At 45.2% G+C, this 16,335-nt stretch overlaps 1 protein-coding gene across 1 annotated transcript in view; it reads left to right on the plus strand.

Annotated features, from left to right (window-relative positions):
- Positions 1 to 16,335, plus strand: part of LOC126481822 (protein bric-a-brac 1-like) — a 1,776,705-nt gene that overhangs the window by 938,321 nt on the left and 822,049 nt on the right. The window contains exon 9 of the mRNA XM_050105780.1: positions 1,383 to 2,410. Within this exon, the coding sequence (XP_049961737.1) occupies positions 1,383 to 2,410 (1,028 nt within the window). The remainder of the gene's footprint in view (positions 1 to 1,382; positions 2,411 to 16,335) is intronic.

Consider the following 16,335-nt stretch of genomic DNA (forward strand, 5'->3'; position numbering starts at 1 on the left):
CATACGCTGACTTTGACATGTTATTCCTTATTCTTGCCCGGATCAGAAAAGTTTCTTGTGTACTGATGCCAGGTGTTTGCATTAGAAGGACATTACTCCTGTTGCTGGAGACAGTGTTATTAAACGTGACATTATTATACATTTATTCTTGACAATTATTATACCTGTTATTATAATTGTAGTTATTATTTATAGCTTTATTACTATGCAAATTGTAGCATTAACTCTCTAATGAAATGCGCTGCTATTATTTATTTCATGTCTTAAACTTTGACTGCACCGCTGAGTATTATAGTTTGATGGGCTCTCCGAATGTAAATATAGTACGTTATTGGAGCTGTGCCCAACATTCTCTTTTTAAATCTGTCGTTAGATAACGAATATCAATTCATCCATATCAAGAAAATTTTAATACATCGCGCAATAACTCGTCAAATCATCTGAAGACTTGCTGAGAGGTCGAAACCGCTAGAAATTGTTTGTGTAACCCGATGGTGGCTGTAAAATGCAATAAAATGATTCCTTTAGCTTTTCGTATGTCGATAGAGAAAATAATTTGGGAAGCGAGGCACTATTTAAACGTTGGATTGGGTACTGATTGGGCACAGATCTTAAAACACTTCCTCAAAAGCTATCGCAGAGCCGCAGAGACAGAGAGTAAATTAGTGGAAGCAATATTTTGTCAGATGAGCAAAAGTTGAGTTTGCACGTGCACTCCAGTTCGCACTCGGTAGCCGTGCCCTGCTTGACACCACCGCTGCTGCCGCTAGTCCTGCCTTTGCCTCGGTTTCCTTCCTTCATCAATAAATCAATAGGCCCAGAGCATCATCATGCATTATGTATGACAGACATCCTCTCATTTCACACCCCCGTATTACATGTACATTTTATATAAATAAATGATGACGGTGGGGGCGGGAGGCGGTGGCGTCGGCGTAGAGGGGTGGTCGGTAGGGGGCGTGCTGGTCGGTGGCGCCAGGGAAGGGGGGGCTGCCCCGCGCGCCACCGCGGGGCCGCGGGGAGGGGAAGGGGTGCCTTGGGGAGGGGCAAGGAGCGCGGAGCGCGCGAGAATCGACCATGTGTCCGGCTGTGGTGGGGGGCGCGCCACGCAGCGCCGGCAGGCGCGACAACGCCGCCAGTCCGTACCGCGCGCGCGAACTCGGCGGAGGTGGAGTGGCACGCTCGCCGGCCTGGACTCTCTGGCTCTCGATAAACAGACTCTGCATCGGACTCTGCTCGCACAGCACATAGTTGTAGCACCAGACTCTGTTCGTGCGCGGCTCGACCGCATCACTGTTGCGCGTGTGCTTGTGTTTTTTTGCCGGTCGGGTGCGGACTGCGCTCGTCGTCGTCGTCATCCCACGCACGGAACCGTCTGACAGAAGCCACGACGATGCAGCAGCCGCCGCAGCAGTTCTGCTTGCGCTGGAATAATTACCAGAGCAACCTGACCAACGTCTTCGACCAGTTGCTGCAAAGCGAGTCGTTCGTGGACGTGACGCTGGCCTGCGAGGGACACAGCGTCAAGGCGCACAAGATGGTGTTGTCGGCTTGCAGCCCGTACTTCCAGGCGCTCTTCTTCGACAACCCCTGTCAGCACCCCATCGTCATCCTGAAGGACATCAAGTGGCCCGAACTGAAAGCCGCCGTCGAATTCATGTACAAGGGCGAGATCAACGTGTCGCAAGAGCAGATAGGCCCACTGCTCAAAGTGGCAGAGTCGCTCAAGATCCGCGGCCTGGCGGACGTGGGCAGCGGCGGCGGCGGTGGCGGCGGAGGCGGCGGCGGGGGCGGAGGCAGCTCTGGAAGCTGCGAACCGGAGGCGAACGGCGCGTCGACGCCACCGCATCACCACCACCACCATCACGGTGGCGGCGGAGGCGGCGACGCGCCGGGCGGCGCCGGTTCGGTATCTCCGTCCTCGACGCCGCAGCCGCCGGCGACGCCGACGTCGCTGGCGCACGCGGCCGCCTGCAAGAAGCCGTGGGACCTGTCCGCCGAAGGCTGCCTGGCGTCCTCGCCGGGGCAGCGCGGCGCGCACACGCACCCGACGCAGGCCAAGAAGCGGCGGCGGACGTCGGCCGGCGAGCGCAGCTCCGTGTCCAGCCCCGAGGACAGCCCGTCGACGCCGGCGGTGGTGGCGGCCGCCGAGCTTCTAGACGACGTGCCACTCCCCCCGCAGGCGCAGCCGCAGCCGCAGGCGCCGGCCCAGCAGCCGCTGGCGCCGCAGCAGCCGCCCCCGCAGCCGCCGCCGCAGCAGCAGCCGCCGCCCCCCGGCCCCACGCTGGGGCCAGAGCCGGGGCTGCCGCTGCCGCCCCCGCCGCCGCCGCCGCAGGCGCAGACCGCCCCGCACCCCGAGGACCTCGAGATCAAGCCCGGCATCGCTGAGATGATACGCGAGGAGGAGCGGGTGAGTCCACGCTTTCTTCACTATCTCTGTTGTCGAACCTGTGTTCACTTCTGTCCGATCCTTCCCTTGCTCACTACATAGACAACTGCGTCGCCATCTTATCAGCGAAGGAGTTATAGACGCTGGCGTCGACTAGCACTGGCCAAACAACACTGTCCTGCACGACACTTCCCTTCCTCTAACGCTTAAACGGCAGACTACTTACGGCATGTGTTGTGAATGTAGAACCGAGCCAAGCTACCTAATCCTAGGATGACACACTATTATTTGGCACGTTCCTTAAGCAATTCGGCATTCAAATTTAGCTCCCTGCTCGATTTTTAAATAACTGACGGTTCGCTTTGTGTCCACCTCATCGGACAGAGTGAAGAATCCGCGACAAAACAGTTAATAGTTTGTTAATGATTACCGGTGAATATTTAGTGTTTTTTAATTATTTTATTCAATAATTGAATACGAAGAAGGCTCAGTTGTGTTTGTTACTTCTTTATAAAGGAGCAGTAACTGCAAATCAGTTCGCAAATGAAACATCAGAAAAGCTGTTGCGTGTCTGGTGATGTTGTGTACGCTGTGGATTTCAAATTCTATATTGGAATTCGATAATGCGAGAAACAACAGTGTGTCCCGATGTAAAATCCTTTTATAGCTGACTGTTGTGAGGCTGTCGTACGTTATCTCTCTCTTCAGTGTCTCCTAACAATATGAAGAATATACCGCTCTTATCAGACCCGTTATCTAATACCGCAACCTCCGTTACGTCGGATATTTATTTTTCTTATGTTCCAATGACAGCCATTACCTGCAAACAATGTCCCAGTTTAAAAATGGTGCGTATAGTACAATTATTTAGGGGGCAATATTTGTTTAAAATTTGTAACCATGGACGCTACGTTACGAGAATTCTTTCTTAAGAATGTCCAGACCTTGTTAGAGTAGTAACAAATGCCTTTTTCATCTACTCCAACAACAGGTAAGACGAAAACGTACACCAGAATCTCGCAAAAATTCGTTGCTTAGTAACAAGGAAAACATTGCAGAGGAGTATTCATATCTACTTGTGTGACTGAAGTGAATTGCATCTCCGTTCAAATTCTGACAATATATATATGGTAAGGTTTTCTTTTGCGTATACCAACGGGTTGATAGTTCCAGTGAATTTTCGTGTAGAGCAGTATGCAACACGAGATTTAAACAATTTTCTAATACTACTGTGGCTAATCATTTGATTAATATTGCCGCAGATACAATGTATATAACACAATCTCCGCCTAAGATGGGGCTACCTAACAATGGAAAGTGGCACAAAGTTGCAATGGTTTTCGTTAAACTACGAACATTTGTGACAGATGCCGTTCATTAATGCCAATTTCTCGTTGGCCATTTCCTTTTTGTTGTAATTAAGCTTTTTGTATTGTCCAGCCATTATAATCAGGGAGGTGTGCTCGTAAGATACTGGAAATCATTGACTGTTAACGTACAACTTAATTGCAGTTCATCATTTTAGGCATTATAATTCCTAAGAGACTAGAAATTATTTGAAAACTAATTTTGTTTAATCGTAGGAAGTAGAGTGTTTGCTGATTTTCGTACGATATTTTTTCAGTCTCCTCCGTCTTCCAATTGTTTTCACAGTGGCAGACATTTTCGTTGATCTTCAAGGACAAGGAACAGTGAGCTGTCAATCGCGTGTTAATGTTGATCAGTCTCATCGTCTCGCTACATGTCTCTCATCATTTCTTCCGACGCATGCAGAGCGTTTTCGTATGTCGTATATTTTTCTACGAGAGGCGGAACACGCGTAAACATTGTTTTCACGTTATCCGTATTCTAATAGATCACAAAATGTATTTCCCGAATGCAAGTTTACATTTCAGACGGAGTTACATTTCAGACGGAGTTCAGACCTGTGTCGTGACCATCCTCCAATCGAATCGCTTACCGTTACGAGCGTGCAGAGAGAAGGGAACTGAGAGGTGACAGTTCTTCAGATCGTTTCAGTGACTACGGTATAAGGACGTCTAACCAAGTAGCGTGCTACGTGAGTGGCACTGTGAACAGTCCCCGGCGCCGGGACTCGGCCCCCGCGGCCACGTGTGCGGGTCGTCAAGGCGTCGGCGCGGGGTGCCGCGGCGCGGTGCGGCACGTGTTTTTCGGAGCACGTGTCGGCCGCGGCCAGCCCACCCACCGCCCCGCCACCTGCCGCCTCCGAGCCGCGCGTTTTAAAAAAGCTGCCGCCGCCGAGCCGCGTCTCCGCCGGCGCTCGCTGACGCTACTGCCTTGCCGCTCACAATGTATCGCGCCACTGCAGTCTTCTTATAATCGCAATTTCTTCCCGCTCATTTATTTCTATTTCCTCTGTGTCGTAGCACAGTAACGGCGCGTGTCTCGTAGTATGCCTTGTTTTTAGTGCTCATAGCGTTACAGTTGTTATTTACGAATTCCCCATGAAGAAGGCTTAAAGACATTCAGCAGAAATTTGGTGAGTTGTTTAGGTTGCCGATGAATTTGTAATTATGTAAATCGACTTGAAGATCGATAAACCAGAACAAATACGTTCTTAAAATGAGTTTGTAAGACGACAGTCAACAAAAGTAAAGCGAGGGTAATCGATTGTAGTTGATTTAAATTAGGCAGTAGTAAAGGAATTAGATTAGGAAATAAGACACGAAGAGTAGTCGGGTTAGCCTTTTTCTATTTGGGCAGTGGGCATAGCAAGAAGAGCGTTTGTGAAAAGAGGTAGTGGTCTGGCGTTCATCCCTCTACCGAAGTGAAATCTGAACGGTAAACACTTCAGATTGGAAGAGAATAAAAGCTGTGAAAAATGGTGCAGGTTAGATAGGTTGATCGAATAATTAATGCGAAGGTGCGAAAAAAACATGGCGGTGGCAAGAAATTTATGGCACAACATGACCAAAAGGAGAGATCAGTTGACAAGACACATCCTGACGTATCAAGGAATCGTCAGTGTGGTAATGGAAAAAAAAAAAAAATTGGCCGGGTAAGAATCGTGTAGGGGGGACCGAGGCTTGACTGTAGTAAGCAGATTCAAAGGGATATAGATTTAACTAAGCGGCGATGAACGGGCTTGCACGTGATAAGAGTAGCATGGACTGCTGTAACAGACCAGTCTTCGGACTGAAGACCACTTCAGCAGTTCTACCGAAGATGTAAAAATTTAACTTGTTCATTCGTCTGACCTCACTGGACTTGTTAGCCACGTTACGAATGCTACCGTCGTCACCCTAATTTAATAAACATGAAATCTAGTTCTCTTTTCAGCGTCCTTTCTGCTGTCGTTCGAGAGCTTCTTGAAAGTTAGTCCTTCCGCTAATCTCTTGACTTAGCGGGACTCGGAACCTCGAGCCTCCAGGAACTAAACAAATACTCCCTCCCACAACCTGCTAACGGCAGTTTTATTACTTTGGAACACTCACTCTGCGCCATAAATTGAGGCTTTCTTCTCCCTTCTTCCTCAGGAAAGCGGGTATGAAGTGTCCACCTCGTAGCTGCGCACAAGCGTCGTCTCCTCTAGTATCAGAAATTAACGTGCGTCACACACATTAATATAAAGTGAAAAAAACCTACATAAACTAATGGGTTCATCCCACATCAGCAAAGCAGCAGCCCTCTCCTTTTTAGTGACCAATAACTTTATAGAACTTTCTGTAGGCCGGCCGAAGTGGCCGTGCGGTTACAGGCGCTGCAGTCTGGAACCGCTACGGTCGCAGGTTCGAATCCTGCCTCGGGCATGGATGTTTGTGATGTCCTTAGGTTGGTTAGGTTTAACTAGTTCTAAGTTCTAGGGGACTAATGACCTCAGCATTTGAGTCCCATAGTGCTCAGAGCCATTTAGCCAAGAACTTTCTGTAACTATTAATGACAGGAACGATTCTGTCCATCTGCAAGCCTCTCCCTGAGTTTCCGCAACAACCTTCGTGCTACATAGAATAGCTCACATTTCTGTGCCGCATTATCTGTCTCCTCTTCCTTGCACGGAATGAAGTAATGAAACCATTCTGAAGCCTCGCGAATAGTGGTGCAGATATTTATTTCGGTATGTGTCCAATATTAATATGGAAGACTGAAACTCTGGAATGCAGAGAGCAGTCGTTCATATAAGCATACAACGGTCTGGTTTGATTTCAGGCGCTGTGACGATGTTAGAAAATTTTGATTATCTGAAATTAGATCTCAATTGTACCAGGACAGGACACAATTTTTCAAACTTTATAAGCGTTTCGAATGTTCCTCTTCCTTCTTCCTTCTGTAATTTTTGTCCGGGAATATATGCCGCGAAGCTAGTGAACCATAACCTACTTCCTCTCTCTTTCTTTTAGTCAGCACAAGACCCTTGTTTTTTATTTCTGCCTGGCGCCATTAGGCCAATCTTGTATTCTCTAAAATCGGTAAGAAGTGAATACGAGGCTGTACGAGGCTGTGGAAGCAAAAACGGAAAGTGGTGCCAAACTGATTGAGAAGCAGTTGAAGAAATATCCGGAAAGAATTGAATGTTTGATGGGGTTAGGTGTGAGAGGGAACCACGGATATGACTATAATTTTAGTAGCACAGATTTTCAGATTTTGGTCAATATTGATGAATAATTCATCCAATATTTTACGAATCAGTACATTATAATTCTTCGTAGGTTAATGATTTTATTATTGAACATCGCATAGTATGGTGAACAACTTTTACGTACAAAACATTTCGTGACGTTGCCGTAAAGCGAGGCTTTAGGGCCCCATTGACAAGGAATGTTACTTCTCATTTTTTAATTTTTTTACGTTTTTACGTCTTCTGTTGAGAAAATAAATATTTTGTCATCACAAAAATGTATAGCTGCGTTCTCACTCAATTTATATACTTTGAGGTAAGTACGTTGACGTTAGTGTGTGTGTGTGTCGCTATCTCAGGATTCATACTGCGGTTGACCCTTTTCTATTTACTTTATGAACTGCACCTGTGATCTTGTGAACGTGAAAATTACAGAACAGTACGTTAATTGTGTACCGACTAACACTGAAGAATCCCGTTTCTTGGTGTGTGCGATTCTTTCTTAGATAGCCTATGAGGAATTTATTAACAGCGAACGCCATTGGGAGCGTCACCGGATGCTGTCTTGAAAACGCGGTTATCGGGAATATTTTAGAGTTAATTGCTCAGATAACATTTTCACCGAAAATTCTTCTGTTGTATCATTTTAACATCCACTACAATTTCTGCAAGGTAGCGTACAAAGGATGGGCATCGCACTTCACACTACCAACAAGATTTTCATTGGTTTCGTGTACATACATAAACTCTGGTGAAGACCTTAGGGAAGAACTCTGCTAACTGCTGTCTTGGAGTTAGTGATAAACTGGATTTTTTCTGTTAGATACATGAGCAGTTATTCTTTCTTATAAAAGTGTTATTCGTAATCTTCAGTTAAAGTTTCGGAAAAGTTAAAAATGTAGTTTCCCGGGACAATCCGCGGAGCAGGGCATAGCCACTGTAATGCAAGTGAATGGCAAAATAATAAGACCGAGCTTTACAGGTGCCGCACTGACTCGGCTTTATCATGCTGAGATTGTCGCTGTCCTTTGTTCGTGGTTGTCTCTTAACCCGTGATTTGGACAGTCTCATAAGATGTATGGTACAACAGCCTACAGTCGCGAATAAACGAGCTGTTAGTTGAGAATGCATTTTGGGACGCAGGCCTCTGTCTCTGTGATACGTGTTAACAGCAGAAAACATTTAATCCAAACAAGGAGTTTCATTTATTATATTTCTGTACTGTTTACGTATGTGTCACGAAACATGTGCGCCTTGAGCTGGCAGAATATTTATTCGTAAAATAAATGGTATATTCCGTTTTGGATTATTTTCAGAAATGCAGCAAACCATTTCTGGAACCCTGTTTGGTAAGTTCTGTTAATCAGTTTCCCTCTCTTGTTTTTACACATCTAAAGATTCAGCATTTCGAAACTGGATTGCACAAACATCTAGTTTCAAGTTAAAAAAAAAAAAACACAAAAAACGCAATGAAATGTACGTTGTATGAGGTGCAGCACGGGCTCCAAAATAGACGAAGGAAAGATATTTATGCGTTGTCACTGCAGACGATTGTATCGTAACTACTGATAGTGTACCTAGTGTTTACATAAAATAAGATGCAGCATAGTTCCAAAATACACAAAATATTTATGCAGTGTCGTCATTGCAGACTGTTTTATCGTATACTGTTAGTATAGTATATTCAGTGTTTTGAACCTAAAAACCGAAAAATCACATTTGTTACGTACTGAGTGCATGGAGATAAATATTACTGTAATTGTTTTCGTTGGCTTTTAGCGTAAAGTGCACCCAACTGCAGGGCGTACGCTTTTGGTTCAGTTGGACAAAAAATGGTGATTTACTTGGTCCATGTCCGTCGCTGGAAATAGTATTAAGGAACTCCTTATGTTATATTTTATTAAATACAGATCATTTTTTTATGACGTGATTATTTCCATATTTGCCTTTTTCTGAAGTTTCACACACCGTTACTAGTATTTTTATGAGTTAAGCATACCTCGAAAAATACTTTTAGTGTGCTAACAACGCGATTGCAGTGTTAACATTATGTATTCTGAGAAACAGAGGCTTAAAAATTTAACTTACCCTGCGATGTCTGCCAATTAAAAATAAGGACGACTCACCATGTGTAATGTCTTCAAAATTTTTTTAAATACTGTATGTCTTAATCACGCATAATATATGGCTTTCTGTCCATCTAGAGTTGTTCAAAAAATGGTTCAAATGGCTGTAAGCACGATGGGACTTAACATCTGAGGTTCTCAGTCCCCTAGACTTAGAACTACTTAAACCTACCTAACCTAATGACATCACACACATCCATGCCCGAGGCAAGATTCGAACCTGCGACCGTAGCAGCAGCGCGGTTCTAGAGCTGTTGTAAGATCTCTTTGTCGGTATTGTTACGTATCTAACTCATCATACTGAACTCGTACTGTGGGAGAACTTAAAAAATCTCGTCCGTTCGCCTATATTTAGGTTTCATGCGATGTACGTAAGTCGCTTAAGGCATGCCGAAAGGGCAAGGCCAATTTCCTTTCCCACCCGCCTCCTCCTCTAAGATTGTAGACCGACCCTAGTGACATTGTCGGCAACAGGACGCTAATCTCAAATCTTTCTTTCTTTGCAACTCATCACATATGCAGGTATCTGAAACAAAGTGCTTACAATTTGCATCATTAAGAACACACTGCAAAGTATTAGGTAGAGTTCTGTATGTGCAACTGTGAGGTGCGTACAGTTTGCTCTGAATGATGCACATATTAAGATACTTACCGTGGCCAGTTAAGAGAGATGATGCGACAGAGCTATTGTACATGCATAAGAACGTCAGCGAGGTGTAATGAAAAATTCGGACCGATTGTTAATATTTCGTGCGATGAGGGCTTTTATTCACTCTCGTGTCAGAAACGTACATAGGTGCACAGTTAATATGTCATACAGTCTTTGACCAAAATTTTGCCACATCCATTCCATTTTCTGTCGCGACAGCGATGAGCGCTGTTGCATGCGAAAGATAATTTATATCGGTGAAAGTCTCTCTGTGTAAGGTGTCTTTTATCGAATTTGTTGCGTCTGCATTAAATTTAACGTTTTGTCGATTCATTTTTGTTGATGTGATCACGTTCAGTCTGTGAGTTTTGTTGTTGTATTCAGTCGCGGTATTTACAATGGGGTAATCACGAAATTTTTAAATAGTCACCTCTAGAAAAAATCAAGCTGCGACCACGAAACATGGAGGTCGTACTAGTCTTTCTTTACGTGTTCACCCTTAAGTGTGTCACACTTTTCTCAGCGGTGGTCCTAGAAGTCCACGTTTTGGCTCGAAAAACACCTCCTCTTCATTCAAGAACGTCTTCCACAACCGACCATAGTTAAAGTCAGAATATGGCAGTCCACACGAACGGCATGTGTGACTGTGTCTTCCGCAGAAGCGAAAAGTGAAGCCTCGGACAGTTTCCCGCAAGGCATGCTCTTCACAGCCCCCTTAACTTCGTCAAGAGATTCCGGTAGCGGAGCCCTGCGACAGTTAGCCCCTTTATGATGGATAGGCGGCGATGGATCAACATGTTTTCACGTTCCAATGTGATACACCCAGCGCTATTCTGTTCTCCTTAGGCAGCGAAGGAAATCATCTGGATCAGCGTAACACAGCTGCGACGTTTCCGTTCCTGCCGAAACAATTTCCGACCGGTATTCTACTTTATTAATGCGCTGTTTTATTTTGTTTCACTCCTCTAAGGCGTTCTGCCGTACTGGAGCGCTGGGAATTTAGTGTTTACCGGGATTAAAGACAGGTGTATGCAAAGAAATAAAGGATTAATTAGGTAAATATATTTTTTGGAGGTAGCAGAGAGATGCGAGCAGTTGCTGTGGTGCACACGAAGGTGCCGGCAGCTGTTAAGTCTTTTTGTGGCCGGCGCCAGGAGGAGTGTGCCGGAAGCGTCGTGGCGCGCCGTCGGCCGCGGACGGGCGTGGCCCGCGACGCAGACCGCTCTTTGATCGGCCGGGATGGAACATGGCTAATTAGATTAGCCCGCAAACAAAATAGCCCACTGCCGTCGCCGCCGCCGCCGCCGCCGCCGCCGTCGCTGCTAACTCGATTACGACGAAGCCCCTCGGTGCAGCGCGCGCCGCGGCGACTCGCCGGCGCCTCCGCCTTCTCCGCCCCCGCGTCTTTGTCCCTCCGCCCCCGCGTCTTTGTCGTTCCACCCCCGCGACGCGGCCCGGTCGCCTGTTGCGCCTGCTTCCTGCCGCCGGCCCTCTCTGGCTTTCTGCTTCCGGCTGCTCCCAGATCCAGCTGTGTGCGCCGCCGATAACGCGCCGCCGGCCTCTCCGGGACACGCCGGCACATCTGGAAACGACAAAGAGGACGTTTGAGTGGGCCACGCAGCGTGCGTTGCGCCCTACAATTTCCGCGGAGAGCTGGCTCGGCGAACGATTGCTTGCGTACTTAGGTCCGTACTAGTTTTTCTGTGGTTCGCAAACTGTTGCGACATGTGTCGTTGAAGGTCGTATCTTCTAGGCTATTTGGTGGCATCATATTCCTCATCAAATTCCTCCAAACTCGATGTTTTAACACCTCTGTTAGGATCTCTCTTAGTAGTTATCCTAGACTCATGTGTCCACCGATGTTTTTATCGGATAACAAAACTTCTCGCAACGATGCCCTTGTACGAGGTGTGATTAAAAAGTAACGTGATTTTTTCATTTTTTAGGGTTTATCCAACCGATTTTCAAATTTTTTAATCTTGTTGGTTCACATGTTACTATCGCACGTTTGCATTTTGAGCTGTTTCGAATATTTATGTTATTGTTATTATACGTGTTTTCGAGTGCGCTGAGCATCTGTACTTTCGAAGAAGGTGGCCGGCCGAAGTGGCCGAGCAGTTCTAGGCGCTTCAGTCCGGAACCGCGCGACCGCTACGGTCGCAGGTTCGAATCCTGCCTCGGGCATCGATGTGTGTGATGCCCTTAGGTTAGTTAGGTTTAAATAGTTCCAAGTCCTAGGGGACTGATGACCTCCGCTGTTAAGTCCCATACCGCTCAGAGCCATTTGAACCATCTTTGAAGAAGGTGGATCAGACAATTTGTACCAAATTTTACTTGAGAAATGGAATAAAGTGCAGCACTGCATTCGAAATGCTGACCGTAGATTTTGGCGAATACGCAACGATTGAGACAAGAGCTTAGGAGTGGTATAAACGATCCAAAAAGAGTGGAGAAGACATTGATTTCAATCACTGACGACAATCTGGAAGAAGTAAAGAAAATGGTTCTGGAAGATCGCCGAATCAACTTCAGAGGGGTTGCTGATGATGTCGAATATACTTTGACTTACGCGAGGAAATTTTTTTCGGATGTTATGGGCATGAAACGTGTAACAGCCAAGTTTGTTTAGAAATTTTTGAATTTCGACCAAAAAGACGTCGCGTATACATTGCTCAGAAATTGCTGAATGAAGTCGACTACGATCCGGAACTTATAAACAAGGTTATAAAAGGTGATGAAACATGAATAAACGGATATGACATCGAAACTAAGGCCCAATCTTCCCAATTGAAACTGCCTGAAGAAAAATTTGCAAGTTCCATCACATATGAGAGTTGTTCTCACTGTTTTCTTCGAGTGCAACCGTATAGTGCATCGTGAGTTCCTATTTTATGGTCGTACGGTCAGTAAGGAATACTATCTCGAAGTTATGCACAGTTTGCGTGAAGCAAACCGAAGAAAGCGGCCAGAATTGTGGCAAAACCACTCGTGGAAATTGCGTCACAATAGTGCTCCCGCTCACATCATAATGCTTGTTCGTGATTTTTGGACAGAAAACTAAACCGTTATTTTGCCTTAGCCATCGTATTCGCCGGACGTGTTCCCCTGCGACGTCTTTCTATTCTCGAGGCTGAAGAGAACCACGAAAGGACTCTCTTTTTTTTTGCCAGCGTTGGCACTAGTGTATTATGTCTAAGGGGGATTACTTTGAAGGGTACAAATTTGATGTTGATCAATAAATAAATGAATATTATTTTAGAAAAACATTTGCGTTACTTTTTGATAACACGTCGTATAAACTGTTCTCGTGTGCTCGGGGCGAAGTCCACGGAGGTAATTACTGAAACCTCCAGATTTTCTCGAATTTCACGCGACAAGAGGACAATATTTTATACGAAAATGTCAAATTAGTCTTCTTTACTACGAACCCACATATGCATAATTTCAAGCCCTATACACTGTTTCACGATATCTACCTTCTTTTAACTTCTCCATTTGATCGCAGAGTGCGCAAATAAACGTTTTCTATATGCCTCAATGCACACTTTAATTTCTCATAACTTTTTCTTATAATCAATCCTTCTACAAGGTATGTGGTGGGTTCAACGGAATTCATTTTATATTCTGTCTAGGGTCTTGGTTCTTTAAAGTTTTCAAATTGCGTTTCGCGGAAAATAATAAAATGGTTATGAGGAATGTCGCGTAAAATGCCAGAGTATATTGGTAGCAGTCTGGTACAGACTGAACCCACCAAATACAAATACACCAACACACTCTAAGTTCCTTCAATTATTTCATGTAAGCAGACGTGGCGAGGGTCAAAAAATTCAAGTTATTCTCAAGATGTTGATGCGCAGTCTCCCTTTGAACCGCGCTAAACTTTGCCAAATTTCTCCCAATAAATGGATGTCTTCCATTTATTGCCTCCTCAGTTGATTGTACGTGTTCTTTCTACTACGTATCGCTAGTTAACGTTATTTCAACGCATCTCTAAAACTTTACTCATGTTACCTGGATCTTCTTCCTCGTCATGCGCCTTGTTTTATTACATTTATCCGCGTTTAAGACAAACTGCCACTCATGACAGCTAGTGGATATTTGGTCGAAATCTTTCAGAAGTTCCTCTGCACTGCCACATTGAGGCCGACCCATCGTTGATGAGGTGAAATCCCTCATGGCGTGACTCTGATAATACGACACTTCTCTTAGCAATATTGGTTGAACCAGACAGCACAAATTTGTTCTTCTGTGACACCTTGGCAATTCTGCCATGTGTAACTGAACATTTAGTTGTCTCTTACCAAAAAAACAATGACTTAATAGAAGAAAAGTCAGATTTTAGCCACTGGATACTTTCGTCATGCCCAAAAATTCTCATTCTGGTGTTAGAAAAAAAGAAAGGACAGGACGTAGTAAGTTATTTATTCATAGTTTGCGCGTTGCTACTTTCTTATAAATGATTTTTTTTTCAAGAATAAGAGTACATGTGAAACTTTCGAAGCCGTACGCGACTGCATCTGAATCTGTTAGAGCCTCAGTAAGAACATAAATTGGAACCACCACCTTAAAATTATTGAAGCATTTGTCCAGGGATGTGCGTATTATGCCTTACTGGCAACAGCAGTGAATTCTCAGAATGGGTGAAATAGTTTTATATCATTTAACATTAACGAGTTCTGAGGTATTTTTTCCTTAAAATTTCGGCACAGTCTGCGATAAATCTGCATTCCTTAGGCTCGACAGTACCGAAACGATGTTTGTTAGTTATAGGGGAAAGTTTTATAAGTATACTGTTCTTCCAGGCGATAGTCAAGGCTCTAATTACTTTTAAGAAAAGACTACTTAATAGATAAATAATTCCAGCTAATCTAATTCAATGCCGTGAATGTTGCCAAACAAAGTTAACTGGAAATCATCCCATAGCGATAGTGAAAAAAATATAGATTCACTTTAATAGGTGATTATAAGAAAGGTTCACGATTTGTTACGAAGTTACTGTTTAAGAATACTGCTATGTATCTACATCTATACTCCACAGGCCATCTTAAGGTATGTGGCGGAGGGTGTTTGATGTACCAGCCTCAGTTCTGCCTTTTCGTGTTCCAGTCTCGAGTAGTTCGCGGAAAGAAAGATTTCTGGTAGCTCTTGAGTGAGCTTTAATAACTACAGTTTTACCTTCACCGCCTTTCCGCAAGATATGCTTAGGTGGAAGCAATATATTGGCTGACAGTTCTAGGGAAGTGCGCTTCGGAATTTTAACAGTGAAACACATCATGATGCGGAACACTTCTCTTATAGCTTGTGTTCCAATCCATAATTAAAGTTTGGAAAATTTCGTAGCCAATAGCAAAAACACATTTTCAGTGTGAATTGTTGTTTGCTTCTGACCGAAATATTTTCAGTTACTTGTTGTAAATCAAAATTGAGTGAATGCTGCTTTGAATCATAGTGTTTCCTTAATCCAATATAGGCTACCTGTAGCATCCCATAGTGCCAGTTCGTATTAATTTTCAGTGCAGGAGATAAATTTATTACATATTTATGTAGAATAAATTGTATTAGGGAAGAAATTCAGCCTATTTTACGCCTGATTGCCTTCCGTAAACTTCGCTTATAATAACCTGCGATTTCAATAAGCCTCCGGGGATATAAAAATAAATATGTAGGGTACGAAGGAGGGTAGCCGTTTTACGACATAATTGGCACTTACATTTTATATATTCCCTTGTCGGTAAGTCAAAGATGTAGCTTGTAGAGATGTCTGCGCACTCTGGTGCGAGCCGCAAGAAGTTCAGCTCATGTCCTTTCGCATCACCACCATATCGCAAAGTGCGATTGACATCCGTGGCCCGACTTCGATGTGCGCCGAATACCACTTTGCATTACGAACATTATATTTAACTTTTACACCAGGTGGATTCAGTGACGGGTGATGAAATGATAAAACGCTTATTATCGTAAAAGTTTATGGAGCGTCCCTCCCGTCGCCCTCGTTCCCATGTAAGTGTCCCGTGACACTCTTGCAGCCCACGAGAATCACTAAACGCCACGTCTGGGCTGCGAGTTTTGTGTGCTTTCGGCGACTATAATGACGGATAATGACAGGTGTTTGGAAGTTATTAAAAAACTTGGCTCCCGCCGCCGCCGGCTACTTGGTGAATTTCTGGGCGCCGTAATTTTTGTTTTCGCTTCTAGCCGGCCGGAGTCGCGTGTTATTGTGATCCTGCGAGCGGCTACCGGCGCGGCGGCGGCCGCGGTGCGCCAGGGCAGAGCCGGCCGGCCGGCCGGGGATTCCCAGCGGTGACAAGTGGAGAGTTTTGTCGCGAGTAATTACCGGGCTCGCGCCTAATTTGAAATTAATTATCCAAGTTGTTCCTTGGAAGCTGTCCAATTAGGGGTCCGGCGGAGGTTTCGGCAACTTCTTGCACGGCCGGCCGGCCGCTGCGCGCCACGCCACGCGCCCTCGCCGCGTTTTTGTGTGCGGGCCGCGCGCGTGGCAGCCGCTCCCCAACTTCACACGCACCCATCTCTCTGCTTGCACTCTGCTGGCTCCACCCCCCCCCCCCCCCCAAATTCCTTCACCGCCGGCTTTTGG

This window comes from Schistocerca serialis, chromosome 5 (genome assembly GCF_023864345.2).
Source record: "Schistocerca serialis cubense isolate TAMUIC-IGC-003099 chromosome 5, iqSchSeri2.2, whole genome shotgun sequence".
Classification (NCBI taxonomy): Eukaryota; Metazoa; Arthropoda; class Insecta; order Orthoptera; family Acrididae; genus Schistocerca; species Schistocerca serialis.